Here is a 15,349-nt window from a genome sequence, read left to right as displayed (position 1 = left end):
TTTTTTTACAGCACAGCCTAATGCAAAATGTAGGTAATGGCTGCTTATTACCGCCTTCCTAGCTCCCACCTGAATTAGATGCCAAGGGCAGGGCCGGACCCCTTCAATGCTACAGTGGGATGCAAAAGTTTGGGCAACCTTGTTGATCGTCATGATTTTCCTGTATAAATCGTTGGTTGTTACGAAAAAATGCCAGTTAAATATATCATATAGGAGACAAACACAGTGATATTTGAGAAGTGAAATTAAGTTTACTGGATTTACAGAAAGTGTGCAATAATTGTTTAAACAAAATTAGGCAGGTGCATAAATTTGGGCACCACTAAAAAAAATAAAAACAATATTTAGTAGATCCTCCGTTTGCAGAAATTACAGCCTCTAAACGCTTCCTATAGGTTCCAATGAGAGTCTGGATTCTGGTTGAAGGTATTTTGGACCATTCCTCTTTACAAAACATCTCTGCTTCATTCAGGTTCATGGACAGCTCTCTTTAACTCACACCACAGATTTTCAATTACAATATATTCAGGTCTGGGGACTGAGATGGCCATTCCAGAATGTTGTACTTGTTCCTCTGCATTAATGCCTTAGTGGATTTTGAGCAGTGTTTAGGGATGTTGTCTTGTTGAAAGATCCAGCCCCGGGGCAGCTTCAGCTTTGTCACTGATTCCTGGACGTTGGTCTCCAGAATCTGCTGATACTGAGTGGAATCCATGCTTCCCTCAACTTGGACAAGATTCCCAGTCCCTGCACTGGCCACACAGCCCCACAACATGATGGAACCACCACCATATTTTACTGTAGGTAGCAAGTGTTTTTCTTGGAATGCTGTGTTGTTTTTCCTCCATACATAACGCCCCTTGTTATGCCCAAATAACACAATTTTAGTTTAAACAGTCCACATTCACCTTATTCCAAAATGAAGCTGGCTTGTCCAAATGTGCTTTAGCATACCTCAAGTGGCTCATTTTGTGCTGTGGGCGTAGAAAAGTCTCCCTCTGCATCACTCTCACATACAGCATCTCCTTGTGTAAAGTGCGCTGAATGTTTGAACGATGCACAGTGACTCCATCTGCAGCAAGATAATGTTGTAGGTCTTTGGTGCTGGTCTCTGGGTTGACTCTGACTGTTCTCACCATTCGTCACTTTTGATTATCCAAGATTTTTTTTGGTCTACCACTTCAAGCCTTAACTTGAACTGAGCCTGTGATCTTCCATTTCCTCAATATGTTCCTAACTGTGGAAACAGACAACTAAAATCTCTGAGACAGCTTTCTTTATCCTTCCTCTAAACCAGGGATCCCCAAACGTTTTGGGTCGAGATCCAGGTCAACATACTTCAGACTGCTGGGGGCCGGAGTATACATAAGATGATGTAGAAGTCTTTGCGGGCCAGACAGTGAAGCATACCCAGGTGACAACCTGCAGTTCAATTGGACAGCAGTGTCACCTGATGTGGAATTTGATTGTAAATCAGCGAAATTACTGCTTTCTGGCTTCCATGTGGATCGGTGGTGCCAGCACTGTTATTCCATATGTGGACCACCAATTATTTTTTTTTTAACAATTCAATTTTATTGAGTTCCATGAAAACACGTACAAACAAGTACACGCAGGTACCCAAAAGGACAGTAATTAGATGAACTACAGTTGTATACAATATGAAATTACATGGGAAGTAAAACATAAAGGAAGGAAAGCTGTGAGCATCTTATGCAGTATATACATATATTCAATACAGTATGAACAAAACAGGATTACATATTAAGGTCTTTGAGACATATGCAAGGATATCCAGCATTATTAGCTCTCCTGAGTTGGTCAGAGTTGCTTGAGCTATGCCAACTGTAGAGAAAGTTGAGAGGAATTAGGGAGAGAAAGAGGAGAAAGAAGGGGGGAGGGAAGAATTAAGACAGAAAAGTGAAGATAGTAGTAGATTTAAGTTTCCAGTGCTTGCCTCTGTAACCAGGACTAGTAGACACTAAGTTTTACCTAGTTCCCCAATTTGAACAAGAAGAATACTAATTTGCTAGTGAGGTCATTCCTCTGGGCCAGAGGGGAGGGCTGCCACATTGTTATACCAGGGGGCCCAGATTTTGTCAAATCTACTGGGACAGTTGCGGCTTTTATACGTTAAACGATATAAAGGCAGGGCCTTCATGATAGTACAATTCCAGTAGTTAAAGGAGGGAGGTTTATCGGATTTCCAGGTGCGGAGAATTTCCCTACGACCATAAAAACATAGGATTCTAATTAAGTATTGGGGGTGTTTACCCGGTGGGGTATCGTCTAACAGTCCCAGCAGAAATGCCCGGGGAGAAAGTATTAGTTGTGTTTGCAGAATTTCATTAATTAAGTCATTAATTTTAGACCAAAATGAATATATATGAGGGCAGTCCCAAAACATATGGAAGAAAGTTCCAGGATCGACGTTGCACTTAGGACAATTGGGAGTATTGGAGGTAGAGATTTTGTGCATACGTACAGGAGTAAGATAAGTACGATGGAGAAATTTAAATTGTATTAATCTGTCTCTAGCAGATATCGGTACTTTAACAAAGTTTTCTAAGATTTCCTCCCAGTCCTTGTCATCCAATCCCAGAACTTCCTCGTTCCATCTGGACTGGCATCTTGAAAGACTATAAGTATTATTATTCATAAGACCAAAATATATTACCGAAAGAGGTTTGTCCAGGTCCTCTGCCATTAGTGTTTGCTCTATATCACAGGAGACCAAAAGTGACCTACTGTCCTTAAATTGAGCATTATAAGCGTGGCAAAGTTGTAGATATCTGAAGAACATTTTATTAGGTAGATCAAAGGCACTTTTAGGGAATTAAAAGGTAAAAGTCCATCATTCCCCATTATATGTTGAATGGCTTTTATACCCTGGCGGGCCCACAAGCCTGGATCTGGTATTTGTGAAAAATGAAGCAGAGAGGGGTTGTCCCAGAGTGGTGTGTGGGGAGAGAGTTTACCCGCGTTACCTGTATAGGCGAGCATGTCTTTCCATATTTTGGTTGTGGTGGACATAGGAATCGTGCATCTAGGATCTCCCCTGGTGCCCCTGAACGCCAGCAGGGTTAGTCTCTCGTAAGAGCCCAACCTTGCTGCCTCCACCACAACTGCGGCGTTGCATTTGTCTTGAGAAAACCACCATCTTATGGTGACCAAAACAGCAGCACAGTAATAGAGGTACATATTTGGAAGTGCTAGACCTCCCTGGTCTGCTGGGAGCTGTAGAGTGGCAAGACCAATCTTTGGTACACAGCCTGCCCAGATAAAACTTGAAATCAGTGAATGTAATTTCTTAAAAAATGCCTTAGGTATAAGTATTGGCGTTTGGCGAAAAATATAAAGAAATTTAGGCAAGAAAATAATTTTAAATATATTAATGTTACCAATTAGAGAAAGGGGGAGAGTCTTCCATATTAAGGCTTTTTGTTGAAATGTATCAACTGTTGGCTGTATATTTAGTTTGTGAAAATCAGATAATTGCGTAGTTACTTGGATCTGCACACAACCGAGAAAATATACCAGGGAAAAATAATCAAACACAGGGTCACTAATGACCAGCCCTTTGAGTATCAATATAGGAGTATTTGGCTCCACATTATTGGACCTAATGGTCAGTAAAAGAAACACAACTTTAATCGTGCCTAACAAGATTCACAAATTTATGTATAAAACCTCTAGTGTGGAGGTCTTGGCTTATCCCCCACAATAAGACATCTAATGTGGTGTAGCTATTCCACATAAAGGTTTAGAACCCTGCTGGTATAGGAGATGGTTGTAGCCACTAGCATTCAATCAGCTGTCATGTAGACTGCTAGCAGATGCTGCCTGTAGTCAGTACAGACCATCACCTACATATACATATCAGGAGCTCTGACTTGGGCTATTTGCTGGGGGACATTTTGCTGGTGGGGGGTGCACTATGCTCATTGTATATATGTATAGCACTTTTTGAAAAAGCCGTAGGGTGAAACATGTTAAAGATCATTGTACAATCACTGTGTAAATAGCACTATTACTCCTCTATATGTCCTCCTGATATGTATATGTAGGTGATGGTCTGTACTGACTACAGGCAGCATCTGCTAGCAGTCTACATGACAGCTGATTGAATGCTAGTGGCTACAACCATCTCCTATACCAGCAGGGTTCTAAACCTTTATGTGGAATAGCTACACCACATTAGATGTCTTATTGTGGGGGATAAGCCAAGACCTCCACACTAGAGGTTTTATACATAAATTTGTGAATCTTGTTAGGCACGATTAAAGTTGTGTTTCTTTTACTGACCATTAGGTCCAATAATGTGGAGCCAAATACTCCTATATTGATACTCAAAGGGCTGGTCATTAGTGACCCTGTTTTAGTTACTTGGATCCCCAGGTATTTGAATTGTTTGACCCATTGTAACGGGCTAGGATAGCAATTGGTATCAAAGTTGTCTAATGGCATCAAAACTGATTTTCCCCAGTTGACTCTGAGGCCCGAGAACCTCCCAAAACAGTCAATAATATAAAGAGCTGTTCGTAGAGAAGCTTCCGGGTCCCCCAAGTACAGCAAAGTGTCGTCTGCATACAAGAAGACTTTCTCAGTAAGGGAGCCAACCTGTATGCCCTCAACATTGGCTGATTCTCTTAACAAAATTGCCAGTGGTTCAATGGTAACACAAAAAGATAGGGCGATGGTGGGCATCCCTGACGCGTACCCTGAGACAGTGGAAAAGGAGGATAGATGGAGCTGCCGGTTTTTATCCTAGCTATTGGAGAGTGATATAAGGCTTTAACCTATGATATAAAATTAGTTCCAAACCCATATAAATTTAGTACCATATTTTTCGGACTATAAGACGCTCCGGACTATAAGACGCACCTAGGTTTAGAGGACAAAAATTAGGAAAAAAAACAAAAACTAAACCTAGGTGTGTCTATGGTGCAGGGGCATCTTATGGATCTTTCCCTCCAATTATTTTGCTCCCCTTATGCATTCCTTGTATTTATTTTGCCCCCTGTGGTCCTCCTATGTCCCTCTGTACTTTGTCCACCTTGTGTCCTCTGCCCCGTGTCCTCTTTCACCCTTCCTCTGTCTCCATGTTCTCTGGCCCCCTGTGTCTTCTTTCCCCTTTCCTCTGTCTCCATGTCCTCTGGCCCCCTGTCTTCTTTCCCCTTTCCTCTGTCTCCGTGTCCTCTGGCCCCTGTGTCTTCTTTCCCCCTTCCTCTGTCTCCATGTGCTCTGTCCACCTGTGTCCTCTGTCCTGGCGTCCAATGCCCTGTGCTCTGACCCTCTTCCTTAGTCCCCTGTTTCCTCCATGTCCAGGGTCTTTATCCCCATTGTCCCAGTGTGTGCTGTGTCCCAGGGTCTGCATGTCTGCCAACCCCCTATGTCCCCGTGTCTGCCTGTCTCCAGTCACTCTGTGACCCAGTGTCTGCTTGTGACAGTGTAATAATCACATAAATGCAACTACCCGGTGTCTGCTTGTCCCGGGGGCCGCCTGTCTCTAGTCACTCTGTGACCCGGTGTCTGCGTGTCTAAGTGTAATTACATGCAGCTGCCCGGTGTCTGCTTGTCCTGGGGCCGCCTGTCTCCAGTGTTGGTGTTCCAGCCAGGGTAATAATCATATACATGTAGCTGCCACTTATTAACCATGCTGTCCCCCGTGTCTCAAATACATACCTCGTATCTTTTATCATTGCGCTGTCCCCCGCTACCGCCGCAGCTTGCATCATCGTGAAGTCCTGGACGTCTTTGCAGAGGAATAACCAATCAGGCTGGTGGCCAATCTCTGCGCGCTGTGATTGGCCCAATTGACGGAGAGGTGGTCCCGCCCGCGAGACCATCGCGTCCTATCAACATAGGAGCAGGGAGCAGAGAGCATTCTGATTGGCCGTTAAAGCCAGCGCCCCCTGCCTGATTGGTTAATTCTCTGCAAACGTCCAGGACTTCCAGATGATGCAAGTTGCGGCGGTAGCGGGGGACAGCGCGATGATAAAAGATACGAGGTATGTATTTGAGACACGGGGGACAGCGTGGTTAATAAGTGGCAGCTACATGTATATGATTATTACCCTGGCTGGAACACCAACACTGGAGACAGGCGGCCCCAGGAAAAGCAGACACCGGGCAGCTGCGTGTATGTGATTACACTTAGACACGCAGACACCGGGTCACAGAGTGACTGGAGACAGGCGGCCCCCGGGACAAGCAGACACCGGGCAGCTGCGTGTATGTGATTACACTTAGACACGCAGACACCGGGTCACAGAGTGACTGGAGACAGGCGGCCCCCGGGACAAGCAGACACCGGGCAGCTGCGTGTATGTGATTACACTTAGACACGCAGACACCGGGTCACAGAGTGACTGGAGACAGGCGGCCCCCGGGACAAGCAGACACCGGGCAGCTGCGTGTATGTGATTACACTTAGACACGCAGACACCGGGTCACAGAGTGACTGGAGACAGGCGGCCTCCGGGACAAGCAGACACCGGGCAGTTTCATCTATGTGATTATTACACTACGACATGCAGACACAGGGACATGCATACGCCGGGAGCAGGCAGACACTGAAATAGAGGGACACATGGACGGGGGATGCAGACGGGAAGGAGGCTCAGGTCCAAATATGTAGTATTCGGACTATAAGACGCACTGACTTTTCCCCCCCACTTTTGAGGGAGAAAAAGTGCGTCTTATAGTCCGAAAAATACGGTAATTGCCAGATGTATGACCATTCTATGGAATCGAAAGCTTTTTCTGTATCTAAGGAGGCAACAGTGCGTCTACCTTTGTCCTGTACTGGCAGGGAAATATAAGTGAAAAGTCTACGTATGTTAATGTCAGTGCTGCGCCCTGGCATAAAACCAGTCTGGTCGCAGTGTATCACATCAGTGATGACCTTTTTTAATCTATTAGCTAAAATGTTTGCAAGTATTTTTGCATCTGAGTTAAGTAATGATATAGGTCTATAGGAACTGCACTGGTTAGGATCCTTATTGGGTTTTAAAAGTACTATAATTATTGCTTCGTTAAATGTATTTGGCAAAGTACTACCTTCCAGAACCTCATTTAATATTGTACATAGCTTCTCTACTAGTAGAGTGGAATAGGATTGATAAAATTCAGCGGGGAGTCCGTCGGGGCCCGGGGACTTGTTCGGTTTCAGTTCAAAAATAGCCTGTTGGATCTCTTCTACAGAAATAGCCTTATCTAGCTCAGTGGTAGTCTCTTCTGAAAAATTTGGAATATTAATATTGTGTAAATAGTCAAGAAGATCATTATTAGAGTATGTAGCTTTGGACCACCAATAATTAAAGATGTAGCTGACCGCATCTATAAGTAATACATTTTCTGTGTGTGGGGCCAGTAAAAAAAGCCTCAGGGGGCCACATTCGGCCCACGGGCCTTAGTTTGAGGACCACCTAAACCATGATAATGAACAATCTTTGTCTTCAGGTCATTTGAAAGTTATTTTGAGACCCCCATGCTACTCTTCAGAGAAAATTAAAAGTGGAGAGAAACTTATAATTGACCCCCTTAAATATTCTTTCTCATAATTGGATTCACATGTGTATGTAGGTCAGGGGTCACTGAGCTTATCAAGTCATTTTGAGTTCCAATAATTTGTTTTAAAGGTTTTGGAATCATTAAAATGACATTATTGCGCACTTTCTGTAAATCCAATAAACTTCATTTCACTTCTCAAATACAACTGTGTGTGTCTCCAACATGATATATTTAACTGACATTTTTTTATCGCAACAACCAATGATTTATACAGGAAAATCATAACGATTAACAAGGTTGCCCAAACTTTTGCATCCCACTGTATATGCTCCAGATAAGACCCAGACACATGCATTGGGTAATTTGTGAGTAATCCGGACCTGCCCCAAACCCATCATCACTCACAGGAGGTAGTCAGGGAGGAGCTCAGAGAAGGTACCAACTAGTCTTTACCACTATCCCAGAGCCGACCCTGCCAATCTCCTCCCTGTGCTGCACAGGAGATAGCAGAGGAAGAAGGTGGGCGAGGTCAGGTCAAGTTCAGTTCCCCCGAGAACCCGCAAGGGGCCCTGTGGGGAAAGACTGACAACTAAGGGCACAGAGAGATACAACTTTATGCTCTCTGCACAATTGTTCTAATGGCTGCATCTGCTCAGCCACTGCTAAGGAATCATACAAAGTTTTGCAGACAAAAATTTGTAGACTGTCCCTATTCAGTGTGTAGCAGGCTCTTGTGTACTCCAACCTCTCTACCCCTCCCCAAGTGCTGTGTACTGTAGTGATGCTGAAGGAGTCTGCAGAGCAAGTTTTGCTCCATCAGAGATGGACAGAGTGAGTGTAATAAGCTGAGGCTGGGAGCACACTCATCTGTCGGTTTTCTGCCTGCGTTTTCTGCTCACCATGTGTGTCTGTATGTATGAAAACATGCATGTTTTACCACAGAAGCTAATGTAATTGATAGAGAAAATGCATGTAGTGCTTCACTGCTGTCTGTTATTTATCTACATGGGGAAAACACATTCAAGTGTACACTAGCCAATTGAATAAAATTGGTTCTCAGTTTACCTGTGCAGAAAACGACGGGGAGGCGGGGCCCCATCCAAAGTTTTGCAAGGGGGGCCTACTGATTTCTAGTCACGCCCCTAAACTCTATACTGATATTTGGGTCATGTGACCAAAAGGAAATTCTCTAGAACAGCTACAGCAAATATGAAAATTATGTAAACAATGGTACAGTCTACTATTAGCCTTTACCAACAATAAAAATCTGGGTGGGTGAACTGCTTACCTGCTGGACATTTTATACACTGTTTTTTTCCACTTCTATAATATGAATGGTTTTCTGCTGTATTGTTCAATGTCTTCATTTTTGAAAAGCTTTCTATGTTAACTGCCTGTGTAGAAAAAGATACATGTAGTACATTTAAAAATAACCTTCAGAAAGCACTTTGTCCATGTTAAGTTACAACCTAACTCCAATGCAGATTTGTAACGTAGCATCCTATGGTAAATGTGGAACCTGCGATACAGGCAGTACATTCTTTATATAGCATGCTTTGCTGCTCCGGACTGCAGACTGGCAAGTGGGAATGGCTCCTACATAGAAAGTAAAAGTTGTTCACTGCCAGTTTTACAATAAGTGGAGACCAGACAAAAAATTGTCAGCTCAAGGGGGAACACAGCCTTTTTTGAGGCATAGGAGCAGCAGGACAGGAATCTGAAAGGAAAAAGAGTGCCCCTACAGGCTTGTTCACACTATGAGCGTTTTACGTATTTTTTTTAATCGCTGGCGATTTTAGAAATCGCCCTAAAAGCGATTGTGCAATGATTCCTTATGAGAGTGTTCACATATGAGAGGTTTGATTGCGATTGCGTTCCGCTTCCAAAAGCGCTGCCTGGACCATTTTTTTAGCACTTTGGCTCAATGGAAGGTATAGGGAAATCGCAAAGCACTTGAAAAAACGCTTTGTATAGCAATTTCCCGAGCGCTTTTATGAATAAATACATTGGGCTCGATTCACAAAGCGGTGCTAACCCAGTTAGAGACTTTAGGCGTGATAACCTTTGCACCACGCTGGTGAAAAGCCAGTTTAGGCGTGATAAGTTTAGGCATGATAAGTTTAGATAAGTTTAGATCGCGCGCAAAGTCCCGCACACAAGGCAGCGCCATTAAACTCTATGCAAAGTGCACCAGACTTTGCTAGCGCAAAACTTTTGATCAGCTGTGCACTGCGGTGCTAACCCAGTTGGTGCTTAAACTTATCACGCCTAAACTTATCACACCTAAACTTATCACGCCTAAACTTATCATGCCTAAACTGAGTTTAGGAGTGATAAAGGGCTTTTCACCAGCGTGCTAACTGTTAGCACCGCTTTGTGAATCAGGCGCATTTTATTTATTCATTTCCGGGTGAAAGTTCACTTCCTGACTGACGTCAGGAAGTAAAAAAAAAAATCGCTCTTCAAAAGCGCTTAGAAAAGCGCAGGGAAAAGCGATGACAAAACTCTCAATAAATCGCTCAGCGCTTGCGATAGCGATAGCGATTTATAATGTGAACAGGGCCTAAGGGGGCACTTACCTCGGTAGGGGGAAGCCTCTGGATCCTAATGAGGCTTCCCCCCCGTCCTCCTCCGTCCCTCCATTCCAGCGTTGTCAGCTGCCGAAAATCAATGCCGGGCTCCAGGATCATAACAGTCCTGTGGGAGCCTCGTGCAGGTGCAGTAGCGGCTTTCCTTCCGGCTTAGGTGGAAATAGCTGAGACTGATTGGATCCGCTCATCCTGTGCAGTAGAGTGGATCCGATCAGACTCGTCTGAGCCCGAACAAAAGCTGCAAGTGCGCCAGTGTGAGGCTCCAACAAGATTGTTATGATCCTGGAGCCCGGTGGATTTTCAGCGGCTGACAGCGCTAGAATGGAGGGAAGGAGAGGGACAGGGGAAGCCTAATTAAGATCCAGAGCCTTCCCCCTCCCGAGGTAAGTACCCCCAGGGGCTCTTTTTTTTTCTTACAGATTTAAAGGACAACCAAGGTGGCATGTGACATGAAGAGATGGACATGTGTATGTACAGAGCCAAGCACACAAATGACTATGCTGTGTTCCTTTTTGTATTTTTATGCCTGAAAGAGTTAAGAATCAGGTATGCAAGTAACAGTTTCTGTCCGGGTTGGGACTGTGTCAGACTATAGCATAACCCTCACTGATGAGTAATTACAGCCATAAAACACTTTTCTGGCTGTAAATGGCTTTTGAGAGCAGGAAAGAGAAAAATAGGGTCAATAGTTCACGGATCTGAGCTCTGGCATACTTCAATGAAGGCGTCATTGAGCGTAGTCAATGAAACAGTAAAAACTTAAACACTAGATTTAAATATAAATAAAACTGTGGGCTATATAAAAAATACATTTTTAGGAGAAGGAGAATAGATACTATTGTTTATCTCAGCAGTTTATTTTCACCTTGGATGTCCTTTAAGTATCAGGAAGAAAATGTGTCCAATAAAGGAATCAGTAGGGCTGGCTGACCCACTGGCGGGAATAAGTGCTGAAATAATTTATGAAAATAGCATCACAATGCTGATATAGTAAAATATTGGTACCAATGTCGGCTTCCCACACCCCACTGAATATAAAGGTGGCCATACACATATAGATTGCCATCATATTCCACCATCAGATAAATTCCTGTCAGATGCTTGTCAGATCAAATCTAACAGGAATCTATCCGATGTACGCCATACACTAGGTACAGAGTTTAAATCGATTTCGATCAAATGGGCCGCTCGCTACATCGATTTCTAGCAGATTCGATCAGAGTGATGTAATCGACCAAATAGCGATATCCACAGACATATTACTATTCTGGAGAATACTGTGAATCAGCTATCCAGGCAACTCCATAATATGAGTAGGGCTGGGGACACACTTGGCAGTGTGTGAAAGGTCGCGTTTTCTGTCTGTTTTCTGGGCGTTAGTGCATTTTCCATGCGCCAGGTATAGGTGCCCCCAATATAGCCAGGTATAGGTGCCTTCAGTATAGCCAGGTATAGGAACCCTCAGTATAGCTAGAATATCGGTGCCTCCTGTATAGCGAGGTATAGGTGCCCTCAATATAGCTTCCCCCAGTATAGTCAGGTATAGGTGCCCACAGTATAGCTAGGTTTTTGTGCCCCCAGTATAGCAAGGTATAGGTGCTCCCAGTATAGCGAGGTATAGGTGCCTTCAATTTAGCCACCCCCAGTATAGCCAGGTGAAGATGCCCTCAGTATAGTGAGGTATAGCTACCCCCAGTATAGCAAGGTATAGGTGCCCTCAATATAGCCGCCCCCAGTATAGCCAGGGATAGGGTCCCTCAGTATAGCTAGGTACAGGTGCCAACAGTATAACCAGGTACAGGTGCCCACAGTATAACCAGGTACAGGTGCCCACAGTGTAGCCAGGCATGGGAGCCCCCAGTATAGAAAGGGATAAGTAGCCAGTTAGGTGCCCCAGGCCCAGGGTCACAGCGCATGTGGGGAGAGCAATTGGCACACAGAGCAGCAGGGAGGGCCCTCTTCTGCATTCCATAGACTAACATTGCTGCATAAAATGCAGCGTTATCCGCTACGCTAGCATTTCTGCTATGTGTGCACCCAGCCTAAATGGTTCAAAACTATTTACAGTGGGATGCGAAAGTTTGGGCAACCTTGTTAATCGTCATGATTTTCCTGTATAAATCGTTGGTTGTTACGATAAAAAATGTCAGTTAAATATATCATATAGGAGAGACACACAGTGATATTTGAGAAGTGAAATTAAGTTTATTGGATTTATAGAAAATGCGCAATCATTGTTTAAATAAAATTAGGCAGGTGCATAAATTTGTCATTTTATTGATTCCAAAACCTTTAGAACTAATTATGGGAACTCAAATTGGCTTGGTAAGCTCAGTGACCCCTGACCTACATACACAGGTGAATCCAATTATAAGAAAGAGTATTTAAGAGGGTCAATTGTAAGTTTCCCTCCTCTTTTAATTTTCTCTGAAGAGTAGCAACATGGGGGTCTCAAAACAACTCTCAAATGACCTGAAGTCAAAGATTGTTCACCATCATGGTTTAGGGGAAGGATACAGAAAGCTGGCATAGAGATTTCAGCTGTCTGTTTCCACAGTTATGAACATATTGAGGAAATGGAAGACCACAGGCTCAGTTCAAGTTAAGACTCGAAGTGGCAGACCAAGAAAAATCTAGGATAGACAGAAGCAACGAATAGTGAGAACAGAGTCAACCCACAGACCAGTACCAAACACCTACAACATCATCTTGCTGCAGATGGAGTCACTGTGCATCGTTCAACCATTTGGCGCACTTTACACAAGGAGATGCTGTATGCAAGAGTGATGCAGAGGAAGTCTTTTCTCCACCCACAGCACAAACAGAGCAGCTTGAGGTATGCTAAAGCACATTTGGACAAGCCAGCTTCATTTTGGAATAAGGTGCTGTGGACTGATGAAACTAAATTTGAGTTATTAGGGCATAACAAGGGGCATTATGCATGGAGGAAAAACAACACAGCATTCCAAGAAAAACACCTGCTACCTACAGTAAAATATGGTGGTGATCATATCATGCTGTGGGGCTGTGTGGCCAGTGCAGGGACTGGGAATCTTGTGAAAGTTGAGGGACGCATGGATTCCACTCAGTATCAGCAGATTCTGGAGACCAATATTCAGGAATCAGTGACAAAGCTGAAGCTGCGCTGGGGCTGTATTGTTCAACAAGACAACGACCATAAACACTGCTCAAAATCCACTAAGGCATTAATGTAGAGGAACAAGTACAACGTTTTGGAATGGCCATCTCAGTCCCCAGACCTGAATATAATTGAAAATCTGTGGTGTGAGTTAAAGAGAACTGTCCATGCTCGGAAGCCATCACACTTGCATGAACTAGTAGAGATGTTTTGTAAAGAGGATGGTCCAAAATACCTTCAACCAGAATCCAGGCTCTCATTGGAACCTATAGGAAGCATTTAGAGGCTGTAATTTCTGCAAAAGGAGGATCTACTAAATATTGATTTCATTTCTTTTTTGTGGTGCCCAAATTTATGCACCTGCCTAATTTTGTTTAAACAATTATTGCACATTATTGCACACTTTCTGTAAATCCAATAAACTTAATTTCACTTCTCAAATATCTCAGGAAAATCATGACAATTAACAAGGTTGCCCAAACTTTCGCATCCCACTGTATATAGAAAAGGAAAAAAGAGCAGGGGGACTCCTTTAAGTGGTAGATCCAGTACACAGAACTTTATATCAATCCAATAAAAAATACTGTATACCGGATAACTCACATTTGTGTGTCTTAAAGCGAACCTTAACCAGTTCACCCCCAAGGGTTTTTACCCTAACGGACCAGAGCAATTTTCACCTTTCAGCGCTCCTCCCTTTCATTCACCAATAACTTTTTCACTACTTATCACAGCAAATTGATCAATACCTTGTTTTTATTGCCACTAAATAGGCTTTTTGGAGGCGATATTTATTTTCAGTAATACCTTTTCTTTTTATGCATTTTAAAGGGAAAAACAAGGAAAAAAATGAAAAAATACACGATTTCTCCATTTTCATCCCCTATAGTTTTAAAATAAACACTGCTAATGTGCATAAAACACACACATTTTATCTGCCTATTTGTCCTGGTTATCACAATATATAAATTATGTCCCTAGTGCAAAGTATGGTGACAATATATTATTTGGAAATAAAGGTGTATTTTTCCTATGTTGTGTTTTTTGTTTTCTCATTGCATACTACCAATGAATTCAAGCCCTTATTTGCAAATATAACAGTAGTTCACCCTCATAGCATATATATTTTAAAAGCTGAGTCCCTAAGGTAACTATTTATGCATTCGGTTTTCAATTCTGTCACTTTTGGTGTTTTTTACAAGTGTTTTATTTTGGTACAGAGTATATGGAAATAACAGTTTTATTGCTTCTCATTCAGTTTGCCAAAAAATCTAAATCAAATGACATATGCATAATCTCTCAAACACCCCAAATTATCTTCTCTTGCTTGTCACGGTTAAAATGATACCCTATACACATCATCAGATAGTGTTTTGGCCACATAATACACTGTTAATCATGAGCAGCACAATGTATTTTTCAAGGCCATTTTTTGCACCAGAAACAATACAGTCATACTTTCCCAGCAAAACCCCTGGTGTCTCAGAACATTGGATATAGGTCATAAATTATACCATTCTGAAAACTAGAGAACCAGACCTACCCAAATATACATATTTTGTAACATTTGCACTTTTGCGGTTTTGATGAAATTGCACCGTAACTTAAAAAATGTTTTTTTTTTACAGTTTTCTTTACTTTGGCATGAAAAAACAATTCAAATGACATATGCATAATCTCTCAAACACCCCAAATTCTCTTCTCTTGCTTGTCACGGTTAAAATGATACCCTATACACATCATCAGATAATGTTTTGGCCACATAATACACTGTTAATCATGAGCAGCGCCAATGTATTTTTCAAGGCCATTTTTTGCACCAGAAACAATACAGTCATACTTTCCTAGCAAAACCCCTGGTGTCTCAGAACATTGGATATAGGTCATAAATTATACCATTCTGAAAACTAGAGAACCAGACCTACCCAAATATACATATTGAGTAACATTTGCACTTTTGCGGTTTTGATGAAATTGCACCGTAACTTTGAAAATGTTTTTTTTTTACAGTTTTCTTTACTTTGGCATGAAAAAACAATTCAAATGACATATGCATAATCTCTCAAACACCCCAAATTCTCTTCTCTTGCTTGTCACGGTTAAA

General features: G+C 42.6%; 1 protein-coding gene across 1 annotated transcript in view; it reads right to left on the bottom strand.

Annotated features, from left to right (window-relative positions):
* Positions 1–15,349, bottom strand: part of LOC137561066 (tumor necrosis factor receptor superfamily member 23-like) — a 64,743-nt gene that overhangs the window by 43,022 nt on the left and 6,372 nt on the right. Inside the window, exon 2 of the mRNA XM_068272298.1 lies at positions 8,804–8,909. Coding sequence (XP_068128399.1) covers positions 8,804–8,909 — 106 coding nt within the window. The remainder of the gene's footprint in view (positions 1–8,803; positions 8,910–15,349) is intronic.

The sequence above is a fragment of the Hyperolius riggenbachi genome, chromosome 3, assembly GCF_040937935.1.
Source record: "Hyperolius riggenbachi isolate aHypRig1 chromosome 3, aHypRig1.pri, whole genome shotgun sequence".
NCBI lineage: Eukaryota > Metazoa > Chordata > Amphibia > Anura > Hyperoliidae > Hyperolius > Hyperolius riggenbachi.
This window is presented reverse-complemented; position numbering and strand designations above follow the sequence as displayed.